This window comes from Panthera onca, chromosome F1 (genome assembly GCF_046562875.1).
Source record: "Panthera onca isolate mPanOnc1 chromosome F1, mPanOnc1 haplotype 2, whole genome shotgun sequence".
Lineage (NCBI taxonomy): Eukaryota > Metazoa > Chordata > Mammalia > Carnivora > Felidae > Panthera > Panthera onca.
Window position 1 is genome coordinate 9,056,492 of NC_138355.1, and position 25,748 is coordinate 9,082,239.

Here is a 25,748-nt window from a genome sequence, read left to right on the forward strand (position 1 = left end):
CGGGGAGCGCCCGTGCCGGCGTGTTTGGGTTGGGGGGAGGGGGCCGTCTGCCGCGCTCCCCGGCGCGGGGGCTGTCTGCGCGCGCGGGGTGGGGTGCGGGCGAGGATGCACCGGCGTCCCCCGGGGTCTCCTTCCTCCCCACCCTCCCCTGCTGCCGGCGCGCAGGAAGAGACGGCCCTGAGGGGGAGGTGGGGGTGTGTGTGGGAGGTGGGTAACGTGCTCGTCTGTGTTTTTAATAGTAGTGGGGTTTTAATCCGCTTGGGAGTTGTGTGCTAAGAATAGAAATGTGCGGAAGATGCTGGGTTTGGCGGATCCAGTGATGCTGTCGCTGCCGGCGGCGGCGGCGGCGGCTCTGGCTGCAAGTAAACAAACCAGCCTCTTCCTCGTCCACCTCCTCCTCCTGCGCATCGGTCTGCATCAGCCATGATGCTGGCTGGGCCCTCGGAGCCCAAAGTTGAAGCCTGGCTGGTCGCGGTGCTCACCCTGATTCCCAGGCGGGGGTCACTCCCTGTTCGGGATTACCCGGGGATCTTCGTTTAGGCTGGATTGAGTCTCTTTGGGGCCAGGTCTTCAATACCGATATTTACTGTTTATCTTCTGAAAGCTGGGAAAGGCTTAACCATGAGGGTAGGGTAGGTAGGATGCTCCCATTTCTTGCATCAAGAGAACGTTATGAAAATAAAACCCAACTCATTTCACCAGTGTGGTAATTGGTTGAGAGCCCAGTAGTTTGTAATAGATGACGTTTCAAATAGAAATTCAACAGCGAGACCTACGTGTCTATATTGATTAAGTAGTACTGTCAATAAAGTGTTTATGCTTTATTAGTTCACCTTGTAGCTAAAAGATGTGAAATGATGACTTTTGGCAGTTAATATCTTGCCAACTGCCTCAAGTCTTCAAGCTAGGCATGTGTTCCATATTTGGTAAGGCATGGTCATTTTATATCTTTTAGTAGACAGTAAATTACTAGAAAACCCCTGGGTTTTGTCTTTGGTGGAAACTCATTAAATTAGGTTATACGTTGTTAGGAAATAATTGGAAAAGCCAAAGCTTTAAGAGGAAATAATTGGAAAAGCCAAAGCTTTAAGAGTCCTGTAAACATGGTTTAGGAAAGTTTGTTTTCAGAACTTCAGTATCATAGCAAAATACGTGTAAATGAATGTGAATATTCCAGGAGGTGGTTGTCTAAAACACACACCCATTCAAGAAGTGCTTGTCTAAAACATGAAAATACTTCTTACTAAGATATCCAATTTTGAGTAAATTGCCAGCTTTCTAAGGTGAATGCCCAATAATTTGGGCGATCTGTATCAGGACTGTAGATTTTTTTTTTTTTACCTTTGCCAACACATGATCTTGACTTTCCAAGTTTACCAAGGACACTGTATTTGAAGACCTGCTTTTTGTTTTTTTCTCACTAGGGTTGACCCCAATATCTTTAATTGGCTTGAGCTTCTAATTTTAAAGTGAGGGAGTGCATGTATCACATGAATGAGACAACACTGGAATTTAGATGAATGTAGAGTTACAGTTTTCAGTTGTATGTTTGTGGTATGTGTTTGTAGTAGTAAGGTTTCCTACAGCATTTAAAAAATATCTAAAGTAATCCTATAAAAAAAACCCCAAAAACTTAGGAAACTATTATTTGCATCCATTTTACCCCCTACACTTAGTCTTTCTGTAATGGTTACTTTAGTGAGTTGTTTTCCAACTTAAAAGTTTTTGGTTTGACATTGCCTCCTAGTTTAAGTTGTGTGTGTGAAGGTACTTAAGGGTTCAGCTTTGGACTTTTTGGTCCATGTAATTTTATAGCTGTCAAAGATTTTAAATAAGATTTCATTCATTCCTCCAACAAACTATTAGAGTGTGAACTGTGTTGCTAGGGGGGCTCGTTTGATGATGAACTTTTCTTATTTACATTTCATTTAGAAGATTACTACCATTAGAAAGAGAATTTGTTTTCAGAATCATTGTAAATCTAAACATGTTTTGGTTAAACATATCCTAGGACAAATGTACTTAGCATAATGGAGTCTTGTGCAAAGTAGGGATTTAAGATTTTTTTAAGCCCTAGGTTTTGATTTAAACATATGAGGGATTTTATTTCTTAAAAATTTCAGTGGAAATTTCCAACTATTTGGGTTTCTTTTAAAAAGAGGAACCTGTTTTACAAATTTATTTTGTGGAAGTTTACAGTTGGCTTAAATTTTGCATATTTTTGTGAAAAGATAACTACACTTTCTTTTCATCCCTTTGTTTTCACTTTCTTTTATCACTTTCTTTAATCTTCACACTTTTCAGTTCAAGAATTCGCCCTTGAGAAGATAAGGCAATTATTGTTAAGGACATGTTAATTGGATTTTTAGCATGATTGGATAGGATCTTGTCTGTATAATGTGATTAAGTTTGAAGCATTAAAAAATATTTGATTTACAAGACTTTGTATTTGAATAAGATAAGAGGCAGGACAGAAAAGTAAACCATTTCATTTGTTTTGAGCAAGTCAGTCTTAATTTGACTCGCAGTTTTGTTTCTCTCAATATATGTTAGTGCACATAATGAATTTTTGTAGATTTGTGTTAGAATGTGTAAGTCATTCCAAGTTGGTCCGTTTTTGACTCCAGGTTTTCAGGAGTGTGCGTTGTTTTTCTAAATCCTGGTTTCGGACAGCGTGCGCTTCTCTGTAGTCACCTGGAAGGTTAGCCCCGGGTCACGTGATGTTAACTGAAAACTTGATCACAGTCTTTCACGTATGACAGATAGAGTTAGGTTAGGTTTAGAGTCAGTGCTGCTGGTGCCTTGGTGAGAACTTGCTACGTGCCGGGTGCTGTTCTATGTGTCCGCTTGTTTCGGCTTCACGACAGCCCCTGCCACACTTTTGAAAGTGGTTTTCATAAGAGAAAACACATACTAGTCCGGTATGATGAAAATCCATTTCAGTTGAACTCTCCTTATTCTGAAACACTTTTTTCCTTCATTTTTTCCCTAAGTTGCTGGTATCTGTCCTTAGACTTCATGGTGATATACTCAACTTTGATAACGCATACAGTACAGTAATTTCCACTGAAATCATGTTAATATAGTAAAACAAAGTATACCGATGATCCATAACATTCTCTCTCGCATAGGTTATGTCAGAGGCCAGGTTAAATGCCACAGATGTTTACATATGATACCATAGCACCGTAAACACATTTCCTTTGTCAGGTGATTGTCAAATAGTTGTTGATAGATAATATATGTTTCTTGAGCTGTAGATTTGCTTTTTGGTTGTCTTCTCAATATTGTCTTGATTTTCATTCATCACCAGCAGCAGCCAGTTCACATTTTGTAAATGGGTATATTTTGCTAATCTTCCGAGGAAAAAGTAAAATGACTTACCAGAAGAAATCTCTAGAAGATGTTCAAGTGAGGAATTTTCTCTCTTGTGTTAATTACGAAAGGCTCTGACTCTGTTTGGGAGACTGGGGATGGGATGGGGAGGAAGACGGTCTTTTGCCAGTATTGGAGTTCAGTGCAGTTTTTGTTTAAATGGAATTTGGTGTTTGATCTTCCCAGCTACATAGGAGCCTTTTGAAGACGGGAACTGTGTATAATCATGATAGTGTCACCTAAGATGCCATCTGTAAGCCAGGTGGATACTCAGTGGATTTGAACTTGAAGAATCCTAACTCGTAGCTCTGGAAGAGCTGTGAAGCTATTTATGCTCATCCAATGCTACACTTTTATTTTTATGGCTAAGAAAACGGAAGCACAGAGAATTAAAGGACCTCATATAGCATCACCCTGGGTGGGGCAGAGTTGGGAACAGGGACCCCAGTTTCTGGGCCTGCCCAGTGTTTTCTAATGAGCCATCGTGATGAACTTTGTTATGGGATCCCATACCACGGGGTATGATCTTAGATCGTTTTTACATATGCAGTGGAAAAGTGTGGCCAGCCATGAAACTGAAATTCTTTCAGTGGCAACCCTCAATCTGTTTCTGTTCTATTATATGTGACTTCACCTATGACAAGCCACACCTCATGTAAGAAATGTGGGGAGATCATTTGTCAATAGCTTATTCTGTGCGTTAGCTGGACCAAAGGAATCCAGTGGGCATTTTCCTAGTTGTTTCAAAGCAGGATATTAAATCAGCACCTAGCACAAATTGCTTTTTTATTTGGTCAGTAATGGATGGGTTGGTTGAAATGGCATTCAGATGCCTGAAAAACTGGGGTAAGGAAGAAGGGGAAAACGCTCTACATTTTTCTGTATATATTTAAAAGTTGATGAAGTTGATTTTTCAGAGTTGGCACTTTGAAAGAACTGAAATTTTGTGTGAAAGTTGGAAATCTTGCTGATGCTTCTTCAGGTATTTTCTCTAGGGTGAGACAGTGAAGGGATCTATACATAGAGTTTTAAGAAAATCCACAAAGTTTGTTATTGTACTCTGCAGAGAGTAAAGGATCCAAGATACATAGTTTGTGTGGCTTGCTTTCCCCATATGATACTTTTTTTTTAACAGAATAATGACTCTGAAGTGGGACAGACCTGCTGAGAGTTATTTGAAGTGCAGAGAAAGTTGCCTTGAATTTCCTTTCCATTTCAGTATTTTTCCTTTCCCTGAAATCCTTTAAAAGTTTGATATGATCTTATGAATTTATTATGGCATATGTTAGTTTCACCTATTTCTTGAAATCAGTAGATAGCATGGAATTGTTCTATGATTACCCTTGACAATCATTTGTATTTCAGTGTAGTAATATTCTGTTGAATTTGAACGTGAGATGTCCTTCATTAATTCAGTTTGGCTAGGCGTATCTAAAGAATATAAAAAATTGCGGTGCAGAGCAAGTACGTCCTACGTAGTGTTATAGCCAAGTATAGTTTAGAGAAAGTTGTATTACAGGTAGTATTGTGGCTTTAAACTTAGGAATTAACCTGTGAATCTTGTTCTAATTTGTAAAGAATAAAATTGCTGGCGTGCATTTTAACTTTATGTCAACCTTCTAGTCTTCTGTTATAATTTCCTCTGTGATGCCACAGTTATATTTAGTTTTGAATTTATTGGAAAACCTTGTGCTCTCCTGGACTTTTGAAAAAGAATTTGATAACAGAAAAAAATGTTGGAGCAATTCACAGATGTTACCCATACTTCTGAGACTTGGCATTGGGTTACTTGGTAGAAGGCGTCCCACAATGAAAGAAGACTGGAATGGCAGGCAGTCACTCTTGGTGCTGTCACTTAATCTTGTTATGGTAACAGCGAGGAAATAACATCCTCGGTTTTGATTGGTCACAGTTTTCCTGAGCTCACAATTGTAGTGGAATAGCTGTTGCATAGATTTGTTTTTAGTCAAAATGGGGTAATATATGTGAAAGCACTCTGATAACAAACTGTTGTGTGGAAGAGATTTTTAAATTCTCTGTTTTGCTTCCCTCCCTGTATGCCCAGTACAGCCCTTGTCACAGCGCATGCAGTCAGTACCTGTTTACTGACTGAATGTGTGCAGGCTGTATGTTTTTTCCTTGAATGGCATTTTATTTATTTATGTTTTTAAGTTTGAGAGAGGCAGAGACCCCTCAAGTGGGGGAGGGGCAGAGAGAGAGAGGGAGAGAGGATCCCAAGCAGGCTCAGCACTGTCAGCACAGAGCCTGATGTGGGGCTTGAACTCACGAAACCGTGAGATTGTGACCTGAGCCAAAACCAAGAGTTAGACGCTTAATCGACTGAGCCACCCAGGTGCCCCGTGAGTGATATTTTAAAAAGATGTTTGAAGAAGTTTAATTATTGTTTAAGAATGAATGTTGTGTTGCCATAAGTAAACCAGTATCTTTTAAAAGTTGTTATAAATATCATTAAGAGAATATGCTATTCTTTCTCTTTTTTCCTTCCACAATAGATAATTTTGGGGCAGTGTTAATGCTTAATTGTTTGGGAGTTGAAACTTGACTTCATTTCAACAAAAAGTATCCAAGAATGTGGAGAAACGTGCTAGTCCTCACAATTAGCGGACGTCTATAGCAAACGTACTTTAGTGAATAAGGAAGAGGATTTCTTGTGATTTTAATTATATTCCATAACATTTGAGTTCAGGTTTGTTTTTAAGATGACTTAATACCATTCTCTCTGTTGACTTACAATATTAGTTTGCTTAGTGTGTTCTTTATTAGTTATGCAAAGCTGTATCTTCTCTCTTTCATTCATGCACTCTTTCATTCATCCTGTATTTGTTGAGCATCTCTTATGTGCCAGGCACTGTCAGATTGCTTTACTCAATAATAATAATGCTGTTGAATGAGATACAAGATGTGAAAATGTTTTGTAAATTGTGAAGTGATATCCAAATGCAGTTATCAAATTTGCAAATAGTTTTGAATGAAAAGTACCTTTAGTGTAACTGCTTTGTGTGAATTGTAAATTGAATCTGCCAAGAATTTTGTATGATTTTTTTTTTAAGAATAGACAAAATTAGATTATTCAGCAATGAAATATTTAGTGCAACAAGCTTACAAGAAAAAGAAACCAAATTTTGTCTCTTAGAGTTCATTGGGTAGAACACAGTTCTGGAGAAGTTGGGACCGTAGGAGGAGGTGAAGTTCATGTCCAGCTCATTGCTCATCATTTTGCAGAATAATGTTTTTGGCAACACGGAACACCGAGTGGGAGAGTTAGATGACTTGGTTGCAAGAGCCTTGCCACTGTAAGGAAATTAAATCAAAGAATATGGTTTACTGCTTAAGAGTCAGTAGCATTGTGTTTATGCACACGAGATAGCATTTATTTCTAGCCTATTGGTCGTAACTCTGGAGTAGTAGACGTTTGAATGTCTTCTAAGTTATTTTCATAGAAGGTGTCATTTTAGCTGGGAGTCCCAGGAGCACCTTTAAGGCTGAATATTACGATTATGGGTAGAATTTGGTAACATTTTAAGATGCAAATGGATAAAGCCATTTCTATAATGTGGGTTTACTGGTCCTGATGACGATTATAAATTTTGTCCTGTCGATTTACATACATTTAAGCAGTTTAGTCGAAATGCATAAGCACTGATAAACATTTTTATCAAAAGAGCTAGTTTTTTGAAAGTTTCATTATAAAACAAAATTCATTGATTTGGGTTGACCTGGATATTTCCGTATATTGTTTTGTACTGAAGGGGCAGTGCTAGTGGAAAGAACATGTGCCTGGTTCTCTGGTGTCTTGATTCCCTCAGAAAGCAGCTGTGTGATCTTGGGCAAGTCGCTTCATCCATCTGTACTGTTTCCTCAATTATAAAATGAAGGTCCTTTCCTGCTTTGAACTCCCAACAATGAAATGTCAACTTAAAAAGTGCAATGAATTTTGAAAATACTTTTGTTTTTTAGTGTTCTTTGCAAGGGTGTTGTGATGCAGATTATTTTAATGTAAAGGGATATGTTTTATATATGTTTATTGGATATGTATTATTTTTTGGTTATTATTGAATGTTGACCTCTGATCTCTTCTGACCCCTGATCTCTTCCGTTTCCAATTCCAAGAATATTGAGATAGGAGGGTTTTTTGTTTTGTTTTGTTTTTAACCCAAATTATATCATTTTGCAGTCAGAAACCAAGAATGGCTTCAATAGATATGAGGCCCCTTGCTACAAGTATTGCCAAAGAGAAGGTCTGTAGTGCAGCTCTTCTAAAGTCATCGTTTTGCACTAGTGCTCCCAATATTTAATTTTTTTGTAATTATTTATGTAGTATAAAGAACTAACCCTTTTCAGTTATCCAGTTCTGGATTATGTAGCCAATTTTCAGAAAGTTACATAAATCAAATTAAATTGATGTTTGGATTCTTTACTGAAGGCTTTTGTTTTTGTTTTGTTTTTGGCCCGTTTTTTAGTGGCAAAATGAGTCTTGTCTTGAATGATGTGGCCATTTCTCAAAGTTTGCCCCCATGGATATCAGTACATGCTGCTAAAGAAAAAAAAGAGCCCTGTGTGTTCAATAAATTTAGGATTTGCTGAGATAATTAAGGTTATACATACTTTATATCTTTAATATGTTAATAGTGATGTTTTAATTTTTTTTTAATGTTTGTTTATTTTTGAGAGAGAGACAGAGCGTGAGTGGGGGAAGGACAGAGAGAGGAGACACAGAATCCGAAGCAGGTTCCAGGCTCCGAGCTGTCAGCACAGAGCCTGATGTGGGGCTCGAACTCAGGGACTGTGAGTTCATGACCTGAGCCAAAGTCGGGCACTTAACCGACTGAACCATCCAGGTGCCCCAATAGTGATGTTTTAAGAGAAAGATATGGCTTGTGGAATTTTCCAAACTTATTTGGCCAGAGAATTTTTTTCTCTTTTCATCTTTTTTTCTTAATTTTTTTGGAATTTCGTTTAGCATTGTTTCAAACATATCTTGGCAAAATACACTCAGATTCTAATATCCATTTGGACTCTCTGTAGTATGAGATCCAATGACTACGGGGACAGTCTTGGCCTTACCTGTAGGTGCTGAGGGCACATGTTGGGGTGGTTTTCTATTCAGCCACACAAACTTTGTCAGGGTTTGATTCCTGACTCAGTCTTGATTCCTGACTGTGAAAGGAGTAGGCTTTCCACTTAATTTGCATTGGGAAAGGGGTTGTAATTCAGTCCAGTACCAGTGAGGGAGTCTAACCTTGAACTTACTGCTATGCACTATTTATCAAAACCCAGTCTGAGAAAGTAGTATAGTTATATAGTCCATCTATCCATTTTTCTGGTTACCTAATATTTATGCCTAAATTTATCTAAAATTATGTTTCTGGACCATATAATGCTCGTGTACCTGGACCACAGTTTTTGGTCCCTTTCTGTGGAAACATAATTTTTAAGCTTATTTATTTATTTTGAGAGGGGGAGAGGCAGAGAGAGAGGGAGGGAGAGAGAGAATCCCAAGCAGGCTCTGCACTATCAGCACAGAGCCTGACTCTGGGCTCAAACTCACCAACTGTGAGATCATGACATGAGTCAAAATCAAGTGTCAGACGCTTAACCGACTGAGCCACCCCCGGTGCCCCTCTGTGGAACTATTTTTAACTCAGCTTTATCTTGGCGTTTTCCTCTTTTAGGTTGAGGGGGACAATAAGTAAAACTCATTAGTGTATGTATCAGAGTATTTTTGAGGACTTTGTTACACTGCAAGCTATCTTATAAAGACCCATGGGATAAATTTCAGATTTTTATTCCAGGAAAAATTGTGTTCCCTCTGAAGCAACTTCTTTTTCTCTTTTTAAAAATATTCATGGATACTGTAAATACTGAAACCGATGGTGTTTCCTTATTTGCATCGCTTCCTGAAAGCTTTCTGCTAAATTTGTGGCCCATCTTTTACAGATATGTAGACTTTTACTCTGGCTTCTTTTTGTCTTAAGGCAATATAGTTTCTGCAGGCTCTGGAGTCGGCCATATTGGCTCCATCCTTGAGGAGCTATGTTGGATTCAGGCAAGCTGCTGAATTCCGTGAGCCCCAGTTTCCTCTTCTGTGAAATGGAGTTAATGGTACCCTCCTAGGGCTACTGTGAGGCTTACCTAAGGGTAATAGACGTAAGCACTTGTTCTTGACACATCTCAAATACTCCGTACTTTTTTCCACTTTCATGTTCGCCATGTTTCACCTCGTCCGCTTTTAAAAATAATTGATTATATATTATTTGTAATATTTTATTCACAATCTAAAAATTCACTGTAATCTAATTTTGTAATCTAAAATATTTCTTGGAGCAAGACAGACCAACCATACCTAAGTGTTGGTTTCTTAGCATGTTGTATTTTGCATAAAATATAGCAATTAAAAACATTCACAATTGCTTTGCCATAAATATTCCTAAATTTACAGAGATTTTGAAACTAGATGTACACGAGAGTTTACTTTTAGTCCACTTCACTTTCATTTTCTTCCCTTTTCACTTCAGACACACAGCCCCACAAACAGATTTTCTGTGTTATTTGTATAGGTGGGTCAGTGGTTTCTGAAGGCATTTTTTTACTACAGCCTCTTAGGTTAAAAGTTTCACTATCGTTTGAAATCTGTCACAAGACCAGGGAAGCACGTTCATGGTAGAACTATTTAATAAATAAGTTCCCCAGTTTGAGGAGTTAGATTTTTATGTGAGGTCAGGCCAGTTGAAGACATTTACAAAGAATTAGTTGTTTGTTATTGCTGTATGAGTTGCAAGAATGGAAAAAAAAGAAATTCTTTCTTCAATACTTCCTTCCAGGCTGAGTCATCACTAGAGAGTGGGAAGGGCAGCAGCAGCAGAGAATCCAAACCCCAAAGCTGATATCACAAAGTACCATTTCTCCAAGTTGGGGGCTCAGAGGGGAGCCATCATGAGCGATGTCACCATCGTGAAAGAAGGTTGGGTTCAGAAGAGGGGTAAGTGTTCAACAAAGCTGCACATAATGTGGTTGGTAAGTGTGCGAATGGTTGGTGGTGTCCTGGAAGTTGATATTTTTCCTGACGCTGTTAACAAAGTAAACGGACATACTACATCCAGGAAGAGAGAAATGATATTTAACATATGTGTTAGGAATTTGCTTGTTATGTAGGGATTCTAAGTAATTCCTGATTTTGATCCTTACTACAGTTCTGAACATTTGGCTCTCTGGGATGTTGTGTGCTTGCATGTTACAGAAAGTTCCTGTTGGATTTTTCTGTGCTGTCCACAGCAACTCTGCAATCCAGAGAGATGTCTGTAGGACGATTTAGTAATCTATAAAAGTGTCTAACTTGTATGCATTTAAAGACATGTAAATTTATATTAAGCCGGTTTGGGTGAAAGCAGGGGAAGGGCTTCTAGGGTTAAAGGGGAAAGCGCTCACCCACAAACTTCTGGCTTCAACAACCCTGTAAGTTAGGTGAGGAAAGTCCTAAAGTAAGAGACCAACTGAAGAAAGGGTTTCTGCGTGTGTGTGTTTATGTTTAATTGCATATTTTTATTTTTCATGATCTAGTTTTAGTATTTCTTGTTTGCTGTTCGCTCCTACTTTAGATAAATAATTCAAATGCATTATTATTCTTTTTACATTATTTTTACTTTAAAGGAAGAACTCTTTAATGTAAAGCTTAGTTTATCTCCTAAGAGATCACCTTTTAATGTGGTCAATGTGTTTATTAAGAAATCTAGAGTGTAGACTCGTTGCCAGGCAACTACTGTTTATCCACGTGGCCAAATTGAGTAGTATGAGGACTGTTGCATTCTTAGGACTTTTAAGTTCCTGTATACTGTATCTATTTCCTGATTAAAAGTTACCTTTTAAATAGTGATTTCAATGTTTTTTGCAGGTCTGTAGTTAATACCTATGTTTGGAAAGTCATTGTCAGTAGTTAAATGAGATTATGTATTACTGATTTCTAAAAATTCATCCTTATTGAGTTATAATTTCCATACCAATACAATTCCCCTATTTTAAGTGTACACGGGGATGAATTTTGCTACATGCATGCAGTAGCATAACAAACACTGCAGTCATGACGTTGAACATCTCTGTCACTCCGAAAGCACCCCTCTTCCGCTCTGCAGTCCGTCCTCATTCCTGAGCCCTGGGACCCCTAATCTGCTACAACTGTAATCTTCCTTATAAATACACTCATCTGGTCCTCTGTGTCTGGTTACTTTCACGTAGCATAATACTTGAACGATTCATCCACATCGCTGTGTACATCACAAGTTTGTTCCTTTTTATTGTTGAGGCATGTTCTGTAGTCTGGACGTACCACAATCTATTTATTTACTGGCTGATGGATATTTGAGCTATTTCTAGTTTGGGGCTATTACACATAAGGCAGCTATGCACATTGGAGATCATGTCTTGGTGTGGTTTGTTTTCCTTTTCCCTTGGGCAGTGACCTGGGAACGAGATTGCTGCTCATACGGTAAGTGTGTGCTTAACTATCAAACGGTTTCAGCCAACTATTGTACGATCGAGTTTAATTTATTGTATGTTATATTATAAATTTAGAAGACATTTTCAGATTTCACTGCTGTCTGAAGGTGCTTTTTCTTTGTTTTTTTAACTTGTCTATTATATTTATACTGTCTTTCCTACTTTGTTTTTTGGGGATGGCAAATCACGTAAACCTTTTGGAGTAATACTTTATGCATCTCTAATGTCTGCTCCCATTAAGTCTGTTTTGAGGATTAAGTGAGGTGATGGATGTGGATGTGTTTTGAGAGCTTGAACACAAGTGTAAATTATTGCTGGCACCACGTGTTGTCAAAGATTTAGGGTTGTTCTTGAGTTTGTTTAGTTAATTGCATCTTACCTGAAACACCATGATAAAAGGTCGGTTTAAAGTGCATGGGGCATAGAAGCAAGAAAAAAATGGACCAGGATTTCTTTGCATTTTTCCTGCCTTGGTTAATAGTACACAAAGATATAAAATGATAAGTAAAAGTCTTTTCTGTCGTCTGCTCTTCCAACGGGTTTCTCTCCACAGAGATAACCATTGTAGACCTTTTGTATTTTATACTTTTTTTGGTGATTATTATCCCAGTGTTGTATATAATATGCTAAGCTTTATTTTTGAGTAGTCTTACATAATCTCGTGTATCACCCTTATGAAAAATGAAGAATTTGACTTGTTAATACCTGTTCTCTTCCTTCCCTAAAGGGAGGGAGTGGGCTCATGGTTAAACTTCCAACAGGTGCACTCTTCATTCTAGAAAGTACTTACACATCATCTCTAAACTGACCACCTTGAGAGTACCCTACACAATCTTTCCTCTGAATTTCCCACATTCCCCTCCCAGTTTGTGGCAACTGAACGTTTATTTTATATTTTCAGGGTTTGTAATAGTTATACTTGCTGATTCGGAGAAGGAGTAATCGATATTATGATAAGTAAACAGTACCTGCTGCCAACCAGAGCAGTATGGTGGGTGCGTATGATGGGAGCCATAGAGAGCAAATGATCGCCTCATACTCTGTTGGTGTTCAAGATCATGACGCACTTTGGTTTGGCCTCTGGTTTGGGCTATAATGGTTTTTCCTGGATTTTCTAATTGTCACGTTTCCTCCCATTGGTAAAGAGTGTATGCTTTGCTGTCTTCCTTGTATCACGTGGTCATCCAGCTTTTTAATCCTGGTATTTGTCAAAATTCTATTGTGAACTGACCTTTTTCTAGGTGTGATACTCAGCTAGTAGCATGTTATTTAATTGCATTCCTGGACAAGTTCAGTGCTTTCTTAGATCTCCTGTCTTTCCCCTATCTGTTTTGGATTTATTTTATGGTTTTCTAGAAGTAGTTTTTTTTTTTTTTCCTTTTTTCAATTTCCTGAAGAACTTCTTTCAGAAAGAATATGTCAACACAGTGTTTGAAAATGTGCTTTTCACTTTTACACCTGGTGCATACCTTTGCTGGGTATAGAATTCAGTTGTGAAACAATTTTCCTTCAGAGTTTTGAAGGCTGCATTCCGTTACCTTTTGGTAACCAGTTTTACTGGTAAGAGGCTTAACACTAATAGGAGTAATTTCTTTCTAGGTAACCTGTTTGTTGTCATCTTGAAGTTTGTTGTGTTCATGCCTCTTTATCCTTGGCTTTATAAAATTTAAGGAGGATAAGATGTGGTTCTTTTTAATTCACCTGTAAAGCATTTGGTGGACCCTTAGAATATGCAGGCAAATGTATTTAATTCTGGGGAGTCTTCTGTATTTCTTGTGTTATTTTTTCCCTTCTGTGTCTTCTGTATTCTTTTATGGTTTTTTCCCTTAGAACATCTATATCAGTGCTCTGTTTTAAAATTTTTCTTTAATTTCTTTGTTTTCTCTCCTTGTTCTGGAAGATTCCTCAACTTTTTCTTTGAGCCCTTTACTGAATTATTTATTTCAGCTATTACTTTATATTTCTGGGAATTCTTTGTAGTTCATAGCCACCCGCTCTTATTTTACAGATTTTTAATCAAAGGACACCAATGAGAGTATTTTTAAATTTTTTATCTGCTTTGAATAACTTTTTCAGTTTGTTTATTTTGTTTATTATTTTTTTTTCCTTGGTGGTGTTAGTATTCCTCAGGTATCTGATGATCCCTGTTGGTTTATTTGTGAATGAAAGACTGAGTTTACTGGTAGTGACCTCTGTCTGTTTTTGTAATTCATGTATTTTCCCTGTACTTATGACTGGCTAGATTCTCGGAATGAGGATTTGTAATGGTACTTTTAACTGGACTCTTACAAGCATTAGTTGAAATATTAGGGGAAACCAAATGGGGCATTTTTTTCCTCTGAACTATTCTTAATTTATTCCTTTAGAGATTTTCAGTATGATTTTACTATTCTTAATTTATTCCTTTAGAGATTTTCAGTATGATTTTAAGAATAATCTTCTGTTTTAGTCAAGCAAATTTCATTAGTCTGTTGTTGCTGTTTGGACATATTTTGGCTCAGAGAATTTCTTCTTAAAGAGTAGTAGTAGTCTCTGCCTCTTTACACTGGGCAGATAGATTATCATCACCTGAACTCTGGTGTACTTGTTTTAGAATAAATATATAATGTCTGCCTTCTTTACCTCACAGTATGCTGGTAAGCATTGTGAGCTAATGTGTACAGAGTATTTGTAAACTTTTAATAAAAGTATCGATATAAAAAATTCACAGTTACCCTTAGTTTGACTATCAGTCCTTTTTCTCAAACTTGCATTTATGAATCAGTTCATGTTAGCTCCTATCTAGATATAATCTCATTTCATTTGTACTTTTGATGTAAATAAGTTGTTCATCATTAAATAGCATCCTGGAGAAGGAAAAAACAGACTTAAAAATAATTAATGATACTGTGTGAGGCAGATACTTTCCTAACTTCGGTTATTGGTGATATATCAACATTGAAACCTTTTTTTCCTATACTTTTCTGGAGCAATTACAGAATGGTAAATATTAATTGAGATAACACATTGATGTAGTATTGTTGGTGTTAGAAATGACAGTAAAGGAAACGTCATGTAGCACACGTGGAGTAAAGTACCGTCTACATTTTCCTGCTTGATGGTCCTGGGAGAGCACATCAGCTTAGGAGATACCTGCAGACGTGTTAAACACTTCTTAGACTCTCTCCTTCACAAGAGAGAAGTGACCAGAGGCTGGTCACAGACCAGCCTGTCTGTACTGCCAGTCTCCAAACCTGATGTCAAAAGTTTTACTCTTAAGTTTATCCTGTTACAGTGAGGGCTAATAGTTGCTGTGAAGAAAGGTATTGCATTAATAAAGTGGGAAATTTAACCAGCTTAAAAGGTGTAAATTATTGAATTAAGTAGGTTGCAATAGCATTAACCAGGGCTAATTGTAATTTATAAAGTTCCGTTTGCATAATAGTACTGTTTCCTAAGAAGGTAAGTAGTCTCTTCTAAAGGTGGAGAGCCAGTTCCTTGATAACATGTTAAAATCTGTAATGTATTGGTGGTCAATGCACAGTCTTACAATTCTGAAATTGGTACAAATTTAAGAGCTGGTTTTATCATTAAAAACATTTGACTGGTGGGGGTGCCTGGGTGGCTCAGTTGGTTAGGTGTCCGACTTCGGCTCAGGTCATGATCTCACGGTCCGTGGGTTCGAGCCCCGCGTCGGGCTCTGTGTTGACAGCTCAGAGCCTGGAGCCTGTTTCAGAGTCTGTGTCTCCCTCTTTCTCTGACCCTCCCCTGTTCATGCTCTCTCTCTGTCTCAAAGATAAATAAATGTTAAAAAAAAATTAAAAGAAAAACAAAACATTTGACTGATGAAAATGCTGCATGCATGTGATAGTTTCTTAGGCTTTTTGTTGCTTTGATATCTAACAGATTGAACTTTCAGGTTGTGTTCTGTGTACGTAACCAGTTTGTGCTTTCAAAGCACTCCTTGCCTTAGTTTGCCTGCTACTTAGAGTTTCCAGTTCAAGGATCTTCATGAACTGTGTCCTTGGAATAACACTTGTTTTGTATTCTGTGAACTGATTTGTTTAGGTGAACCGGAATGTTAGTATTTGGTAATTCCAAGCTAAACTTGATAAGTCTATGAGTTTTCTGTCAAAATAGCTTAATGCCACTATGCAGAATGTTTTAGTAACGCGAAGATTGTAAGCTGGGCTATGTGTTAACATGAGATTATTGTGAGCTAGTCAATTATAAGCTGTTCTAGAAAACAGAATCACAGTTTTTGGGGTTCTCATCCAAGTCCAAGGGCTTTTTCCTTAACTTTGTATGTACTTGTACAAGTACCTTTTGCTTCTGTTTTATTCACAAAGTGAGTTTTAAATAAATGATCAAGTGCTTATAGAAATAGAAAACAACCGTATGATTTTGTTTACTACGCAGAAGCAAGCATTTTCCATAGAATGTGGAGAGCTGTGGTAGCCACTGTATAAGTCACATGATAGTTTAGAGAAGCTCACTTGACTATTAACGTTACAAGTGGGGAATAAACATGACAAAATTAAATTTATTTTCTTAAAAAAAATTTTTTTAATGTTTATTTATTATTGAGAGAGAGAGAGAGAGAGAGACAGACAGACAGACAGACCGTGAGTGGGGGGTGGGGGGGAGGGGAGGAGTGGGCAGAGAGAGAGGGAGACACAGAATCTGAAGCAGGCTCCAGGCTCTGAGCAATCAGTACAGAGCCTGATGCGGACTGGAACCCATGAACCTTGAGATCATGACCTGAGCCAAAGTCAGATGCTTAACTGACTGAGCCACCCAGTCGTCCCAAGTTTATTTTCTAATGACATTGGGACTCTGAGATTTAATGTATTTACAATAACGTGAATTTTATTTTATTTTCTTATTTGTCTTATTTTCTTCGTCTTATTTTATTATTTGAATACATTGGTTTTGAAAATGTTAATCAAGTAAACCATGGAGAGAACCATCAAATGATAAGCTTTCATATGCATTCTAGAGCTGTAGAATTGTAGAGCTGCTGTTATGTACGCACACACTCACACTACTCCCTATCTTATGCGAGATAGGGATACTTATCCTTCCCCATCAGCAGTTGTTTTGTGTATTGACTTGTAAATTCACTTGTTCAAGTTAGTTACCTCTACAGTTTTCTGCGTGGTCAAGTCATCTGCAAAGAGTCACAGTTCTGCTTCTTCCTTTGCAATCTTTATGTCTTCAGTTAATTTTTCTGATCATTTCACTGGTTAGGAATTCCAGCACAATTTTGAGTAAAAGTGGTGAGAGTGGACTTTTGGTCTTATTTCTCATGTTATTTTACCACCACCATCATCATATTATGTGGTGATCACTATTGTAGTTGTTGTGGGCTTTCTATTGCTGCCTTTAATCAGATTGAGAAAGTTCCTTTCTTGTCCTGTTTTGCTGAGAGTTTTTATCATGAGTGGGTGTTCACTTTTTTCAAAAAGTTTTCCCACATCTATTGAAATGACTATTTGACTTTTCCCTGTATTGTGTTAATATGGTGTATTACTTTAACGGCTGGAATATGTCCCATTTGGTCCTGATGTGTTATATTTGATTTACCAGTTTTGATGTACCTTATCAAGGATTGTGGGGTTTTTTTTGCATTTATATTGGTCTATAATTTTCATTTCATGTTTTAGTTTGATGGCTATGCTGGACTCATAAAATAGGTTGGGAAGTATTCCCTTCTCAATTTTTGAAGAAATTTGCATAAGATAGGGTTTATTCCTAACTTAACATGTTTGGTAAAATGCATCAGTGAAGCCATTTGGGTTGGGGCTTTTTTGGTGAGGTTTGTGATAATAAATACAATTTCATTAATAGGCATAGGACTATTCAGATTTTTTGTTTCATTTTGTGTCACTTTGGGAAAATTGTGATTTCTTAGGAATTTTTCCATTTCATCTAAGTTGTTGATATATTTGGAATAAAGTTGTTCTTAATATTCCCTTATTCTTTAAGTGTCTGCGGGATTTGTAATTATAATCCCCTATTAAATTCTGCTGTTGGTAAATTGTGTTCTCCCTCTCATTTTTTTTTCCTTTGATCGGTTTTACTAGGAGTTTATACATTTTATTGATCTTTTCAAGGAGCCAACTTTTTGCTTTGTTTTCTTTGACCTTTTCTATTTTACTGCTTTTGCTCATTATTATTTTAATTTACTTGTCTTTTTTTTCTGGCTTCTTAAGGTAAAATAGTATGTCATTGGTTTTAAATCTTTCTTTTTTTAAAAAATATAAGCACTTAAATCTATGGATTTATCTTTTTTTAATTTTTTTTTAACGTTTATTTATTTTTGAGACAGAGAGAGACAGAGCATGAGTGGGGGAGGGACAGAGAGAGAGGGAGACACGGAATCGGAAGCAGGCTCCAGGCTCCGAGCCATCAGCCCAGAGCCCGACGTGGGGCTCAAACTCACGGACCACGAGATCGTGACCTGACCTGAAGTTGGAGGCTTAACCTACTGAGCCACCCAGGCGCCCCTGGATTTATCTTACATCACAGCTTAGTTTTGTCCTACAAGTTTTGATGAAATGTGTTTTCATTGTTATTTAATGTAAAATGTTTTCTAACTTCCCTTGGGATTTGTTCTTTGAACCATGGGTTATTTAGAATAAGGCTGCTTAATTTACAAATATATAGGGGTTTTTAGATATGTTAGTGTTTTGATTTCAGTTTAATGTTTGATTGTATTTACAGAAGATATTCTATAAAAAAAGTTTCAGTCATCTGGAATTTCTTGTTATTTAAAAAAATTTTTTTATGGTCCACCATATGGTCTATCTTGATTTTTCTGCTGTTGTGGGTGTAGTTTTTTTTTTTTTTTTTTTTTATAAATGTCTGGTCAGGATGGGTGATGGTGAGTCATATCTTCTGTAACTTTACTGATTTTTTTCTTTAGTTCTATCAATTACTAAGAGAGAAGTAAAATCTCCCAATTATGTGAATTTCTCTGTTTCTTTATTCTATTTTGCTTTATATATTTTGAAGCTCTGTTGTTAGATGCATCCAGATTTGTATCATCTTCTGGATATATTGCATCTTTTATCCTTATGAAATGTCCATCTTTTTCTGTCTTGAAATTCAGTGTGTCTGATATTAATATAACCACTACAGACTTTTCTGATTAAAGTTTACATCTTCTATCTTTTTAAAATGTTATTTTACATTTAGCTTATCTGTGTGTTATATTTAAACCATCTCTCTTGTAGATAGCATAGTTTTAGGTCTGGTTCTGGTTTTTTTTGTTTTTTTTTTTCTCCTCTTTATCTCATTTGACAGTCTTTACCTTTTAATTGGGGGTGTTTAGACCATACATATTTGTTAATGTAATTATTGATATGATTGAATTTAGGTCTACTGTGTTTTTATTTATTCTCTATTTGTCCTATTTAAAAATTTTTTTCTCTGTTCATATATAGGTATATTTTTGCCTTCTATTGGGTTGATGGAATTTTTTTAGTATTTCATCTAAATCCCTCTGTCAGTGTGCATTCTCAGTGGAGGGGAGGATATCTCCCCCAAGGGGGTAATCATTGGTTCTGGGGGAGGGTGCAAAAAACTCAGGTATTTATAGTCATTTGTGCCTTTCAAGTGGGACACATTATATAAACATATACAGCATATCTGTGGTATTAAAATTTCATGTGGGAGGCTAGAGCGGTTAGGGAAAAAAAAAAGACTAAAAAGGCTTGTTAGGTGGGCCATAATGGAAAAAACTGAACTTCTCTGTAATCTTACATTACTTAATGGTTATTGTAGGGCAGTGGTTTTCAGCCAGGGTTATTTTACTCCCCTGGGGACATTTGACAATGTCTGGAGACATTTTTGGTTGTCATGACTTGGGGTGGGTGTGCTATTGGCGTCTAGTAGGTAGAGGCCAGGGATGTTGCTAAGTGTTCTGTAATGTATAGGACAGTTTTCCCCAAACAGAAAATCTTCTACTCCAAAATGTCACTAGTGCTGAGGTTGAGAAACCCTGCTGTTGGGATTATAATATGCATTCCTAATTTATCACATTATATACTGGGTTAATATTTTACTGCATTATGTAAAATAGAACACTCTTGAAATACTGTAGTTACATTTACCTCTCCTCTGAGTGCCTTGTGCTGCTGTATCTCATATATAGCAGATATAAATATGTTGTAAACCATGTGATACAATGTTTGAATTTTTGTTTTATGCCCTTTTTATGTCTTTTAAAGAAGAGCAGGATAAATATAGTCTTTTATATGTACTTAATTTGCAGTGTTTCTTTCTATAGATTTGAGTTTCTGTCTGATATTATTTTCCTTTAGCTTGAAGAGCTTTCTTCAGCATTTCTTTTAGAGCAAATCTGTTGGTGACCAGTACACTCATATTTTTGTTTATTTTAAAATATTTTCGGGGCGCCTGGGTGGCTCAGTTGGTTGAGTTTCCGACTTTGGCTCAGGTCATGATCTCACAGTCTGTGAGTTCGAGCCCCGCGTCGGGCTCTGTGCTGACAGCTCAGAGCCTGGAGCCTGCTTCAGACTCTGTCTCCCTCTCTCTCTGACCCTCCCCCATTCATGCTCTGTATCTCTCTGTCTCAAAAATAAATAAACATTAAAAAAAATTTTTTTTAAATATTTTCATTTGTTTTATTTTTGAAGGATTTTTTTTATCGTATATAGAATTATGATTTGTGAGTTTGTTTCTTTCCTCACTTTAAAGATGTCCTTTCATTTTCTTCTACTTTCCCTTGTTTCTGATAAGTCAGCTATTACGTTGTGTTGTTACCTGTATACAACATATCATTTTCTGTGACTACCTGTGAGATTTTCCTAGCCTTGATTTCAGCACTTTGATGATGTGCCTAGGTGTTTTCTTTGTATGTATCCTATTTTGGATTTACTGGATTTTTGTTGTTTTTCATCTATAAATTTATGTTTTTACCAAACTTGGGAAGTTGCATTGGCCATTATTTCTAAAGAATATTTTCTATGCTGTTCTCTGGAATAGTTGTTTTCTATATTTTATACAGAGTTTATAATTTTATGTATGGCAAAATTAGTCTAAGTCACCCTATAACTACTGGAAGTGGAACTCTGATAGGTATATGTGCTTTAATGTGTGGATATACAAATTTGTTAAAGTTTTACCATTCACTTAGTTTTGTTACTGCTCATAACAAATTATGTGGAGTAGAAATTTCATCTACATTGATATTTGAGGAAACTGATGATTTCTGTTTTTGAATTAAAAAAATTTTTTTTTAAGTTTTATTTATTTTGAGAGAGAGAGCACGAGCAGGGGAGGGGCAGAGAGAGAGGGAGAGAGAGCATCTCAAGCAGGCTCCACACTGTCAGCACAGAGCCTGATATAGGGCTTGAACTCACGTACTGTGAGATCATGATCTGAGCTGAAATCAAGAGTTGGACTTTAACCGACTGAGCCACCTAGGCACCTCAGAAACTGATGGTTTCAACCAGCTGAGTTCCAGACACCTGGAAACATAGCTGAACCTTTTTTTCCCAACTGAATTTATAGAATTTTAAAATAGAAGAGACTTTAGAAGTCACCTAGTCTTATATCCATTTATCTTTACAGAAAACAAGTCATTTTTTGAGTTAGGGGCTTAGCCCGGACCAGTAGCTGAAATTTCTTTATTGCCAATTTTATGATGCTTCATCTTTTGTTTCTTTTGACACTCAGACGTGTTTTGGAGTTCTTTTTTAAAAAGTCTGTTATTAGTATGTGCTGAGAGAGGGGCTCAGAACTGTTGCACAGGAGGAGAGTTTAAAACCCTGTGAGAATGGAAAAAGGGGAGTATCTTACATCTGGTGGAATCCTTATGCCATTTGAGTGGTATCACTTACCTCTCTGTGTCCCAGTGGGGACTACAGGGAAGCTGTATCTCTAGAATTTACTGTGTTACCTCCTTGGAGAAACTGTTTTTATATTCTTTGACATGGATAAACTTTCTTTAATTATCTGTTCACATTCTGTAATCAATTGCGTTATCTTACTGGTATGACTAACCGTGCACATACCAGTGTGCTTTCTTTTATGTATGTTGATGCTTAACGCCAGTTTTTCTACTTTCTTTCCCCTGCATCCTTGTCAATAAAAATGTTCTAAGTATTTCAAATATAAATTCTAATATAATCTCAGTTTTTTCCCAGATCACAGTCTTACAAAGTTGGAATGATTTCTCTTGTCTGTGTATTACATCACTTTGCTCCCTTGTGGCTTTATATTGACTAGTTATCACATAGACCCTTTATTTCTCTTTGTTGTCAACTCCCCTGAGGGCAGGAACTGTGTCTAATACAACTACATTTTGCATGTCGGTTCTGCGAGTACTTTGAACGTAGGAGGCTCTTAGTCTTTGAGTGAATGAGGAAGAAAACAGTTTTTAGAAGTTCCAGTAGCTGGGGCACCTGGGTGGCTCAGTTGGTTAAGTGTTTGACTCTTGGTTTTGGATCAGGTCATGATCTCATGGTTTATGAGTTCGGGCCCCATGTTGGACTCTGCACTGACAGTGTGGAGCCCACTTGGGATTCTCTCTCTCTCTCTCTCTCTCTGCTCCTCCCCTGTGCGCTCTCTCTCTCTCTTAAAATAAATAAATACATTTAAATAAGAAAAGGTCCAGTAACAGTGTGTCACAGATTGCAGGGCAAGGAACTAGAATTGGGACAGCTGGGGCAAGTCAGGAAACACAAAATAGATCACAATTATGAAAGCAGCCTATAATCTAGGATAGGGTTTTGGTAAGGGCGGGGCTGGCATTCTAGATCAGGTTGTATATCTGTCAAGTTGTTTGTAGGAAAATGGAGCTAATAGGGTAGGAGTTGCTAGAACTGACTGAATGTTCTATGCACAGGACTCTGATAGTCCCAGAATGGTTTAGCATATAAGACACCTAAATCAGGTAAGTGAGAACAGAGTAGTGGTCATAGTTCTGGAACACTTATCCATATTTTACTCTTAGAACCACCAAGTACTTCTGAGTTCATGACACGTAACTTTTCCGGCTTGGAAGAATCTTTGGTACTGCGTTGCTGATGGATCATTGATCTCCGATATTGTGGGTAACTAAAATCTCACTGTATAGGACGTAACTGTTTGATTATTTAACAGCTGTGAGTAGTAGGGGTCTTTGTTTTGCCCTCCTGAGCAATCTAGAACAAGTTCTGTTTTCCGTGAGACAGGCCTTCCAATATTTCAGGATTGCTGTGACACCTTTCCTAAAATGTTTTAAGCAAACTGTTCTTTTCTTTTAACTTGTTCATTGTATGACATGTTTCTAGCCCTCACACATAATTTTGGTGTCCTGCTGTGGAAATATCTCAGTTTGTCAATGTCTTTCTTAAAATGTGGTCGCCAGAGTGAACCTAATACTGCAGGTATGGTCAGTGCAGCGGAGAGCACAGCAGGACTGTTCCCCACAGCACGGCACGGGAGGGCCGTGATTGCCCTCCAAGGCCACAGCTGGTTTTTTCAGTTTTAATTTTTTTTAAAGTTTTTATTTACTTACTAGAGAGAGAGAGAGAGAAAGTTTGCAAGTGTATCAGCAGGGGGGAGAGAGAGAGAGAGAGAGAGAGAGAGAGAGAGAGAGAGAGAGAAAGAGAAAGAGAGAGAAAGAGAATCTCAAGCAGGCTCTGCACTGTCAGTGCAGAGCCTGACTCTGGGCTTGAATTCAGCAAACCCTGAGATCATGACCTCAGCTGAAACCAAGAGTCGGACACTTAACGGACTGAGCCACCCAGGCACCTCTTTAGTTTTAACTTTTAAAGGAACTTTTATTATGTTTTGTTTATGCAGACCATTTACATATGCCAATTTGTTGTCCACATGTTACCAATTTTCATTCCTATCGCTAGTATGTAAAAGTTTCTGCTTTCTCTTGCCATAATTATCACTTGTATTATCTTTTTAATTTTAGCCATCATATTGCTGTTTTATTTTGCATTTATTTGTTACGCTGAGGCTTAACTTTGTTGTTAATGCTTTTAGCCATTTTTTCTTCAAATGAATTACTTGTTTCTTATCCTTAATCAATTTTATGGTAGGAGGCTTATGTCTTCTTTATTAAAATTTTTTTTTTTAACGTTTATTTATTTTTGAGAGAGAGAGAGTGAGACAGAGCATGAGAGGGGGAGGGCCAGAGAGAGGGAGACACAGAATCCAAAGCAGGCTCCAGGCTCTGAACTGTCAGCACAGAGCCTGACGTGGGGCTCAAACCACGGACTGTGAGAATATGACCTGAACCAAAGTCGGACGCCCAACTGACTGAGCCACCCAGGTGCCCCTATGAGGCTTATGTCTTTAGTCAATTTTATAAATTTGATATGTTCTTATTATTTGTAAGAGCTTTTTATGTATTCAGAATACCATTATTTTATTTATCAATTTGTTGTTACAAATATTTTCCTGGTTTGAGTATATCTTGTAACTCTATGGTTTTGTCACGTATAAGTTTTTAATTGTTATATAGTTTAGTATATCAGACTTTTCCCTTCTGAGGAGTCCATTGAGGTCACACTTAGATACTCTTGCCCTGTTTTCTTCGAGCATCGTTATGATTAAAACAATTTGTATTATCTACATAATACGTTAGTTCCTCTTGTAAAAGGTCCAAGCAGTATGTAATAGAGTATGATATGGTTCCTCCACTCCCAATTTCCTTGTTAGAAATAACCGCCGTCAAGTGTGATGCCCTGCTATAAAGCCAGCATTTTTCTGAAAACAGGCAAGAATGAGAAAGATACATGTCAAACTATAGGTAGTATTTGTCTCTTGTCAGGAGGTTGGAATTCAAGAGATTAGATGGGGGACAGGAAGAGGGATAATTAAAGAAATGAGACTTTTACACTTTATTCTGTATAAACATTTGGATCTTTTATCTCACTTTGCGTAAATGACATCATAATCACTTAACAGTATGTCTTAGAGATTTGTCTACACCCTTGCAACATGGTCACTCAGAAAATTTGAAAAAATGACCAATTTGATGTAACTTGCTTTTAGTGAATCTGTTCTTCTCATCCATCTACTTTTCTCATTTTTAAGTACGCAGGTACTGTCAGTTTAGCCCAGTGGTCAAGAGGATGGAATTTAACTTCAGATCTCGGCTTTGCCATTTACTAGTGACTATGGGCAGAAATCTTAATATGCCTTAAATTTCTCATGTGTAAAATGGTGCTGATAATAAGTGGTTTAAGACTCCGAGATCATGATGTTTGATTAGCTCTTATCCCAGTGCATGGGACATACTAAATAATTAATAGACAGTAGCGGTTATTTAATAATCTGTTATAGGTCCTAATGCTGAATTTCACATCACATTTAGTAATCGTTAGTGTTTAGGCTCATCTATTGTTTTCCTCTGTAAAAACAATAAAGATACTTGCCCTTTTCAGGGTTGTGGTTTTTTTTTTTTTTTTTTTTTAATCCCTTCTGGTGCTCTGCATTTCTTAGAGATAATTGATGCTAACTGGAACTCAGAGTGATAAGTCACTTAGTGTCTTCTCAGCACCTCTGGGCATCAATGTTTGCATTATGATGGTTCTCTTTTGAGAAGACAAGTGTAAAAGAGGAGTTAATCAGTATTCCTTTCCTGTTGCCTGGCCTGAGTGCTATACTCTCTTCCTCTGGCTTCATCTTTTGTAATTTTGAAATTCGTGTTGGCCTGTAACTATGTTTTCCAATTCATTGAGGATTACGAGTACTGTTTTCTGTATTTGTTCTTCGTTATGCTTGTCTTTCCCAACACTTTTTCTGATGTTGAGTGAAGTAGGGCTTAAAGCAACAAGTACATACATTTTTTTCTTCCTCACTCAGGGTTGGGTAAGGTCAAATGATAATGATATTTTAATCTTGTGCTTGAATTT

At 37.3% G+C, this 25,748-nt stretch overlaps 1 protein-coding gene across 3 annotated transcripts in view; it reads left to right on the forward strand.

The window, feature by feature from the left end:
- The window catches only part of AKT3 (AKT serine/threonine kinase 3), a 305,967-nt gene that overhangs the window by 701 nt on the left and 279,518 nt on the right, over positions 1 to 25,748 (forward strand). For 2 of the 3 annotated variants that reach the window (XM_078440960.2, XM_078440956.2), the window contains exon 2: positions 10,218 to 10,375. In XM_078440960.2, coding sequence (XP_078297086.1) covers positions 10,330 to 10,375 — 46 coding nt within the window. In that variant the 5' untranslated portion in view covers positions 10,218 to 10,329. Of the gene's footprint in view, positions 1 to 6,060; positions 6,083 to 10,217; positions 10,376 to 25,748 lie in introns of those variants that run through there. The other variant, XM_078440957.2, reaches the window with a different exon arrangement.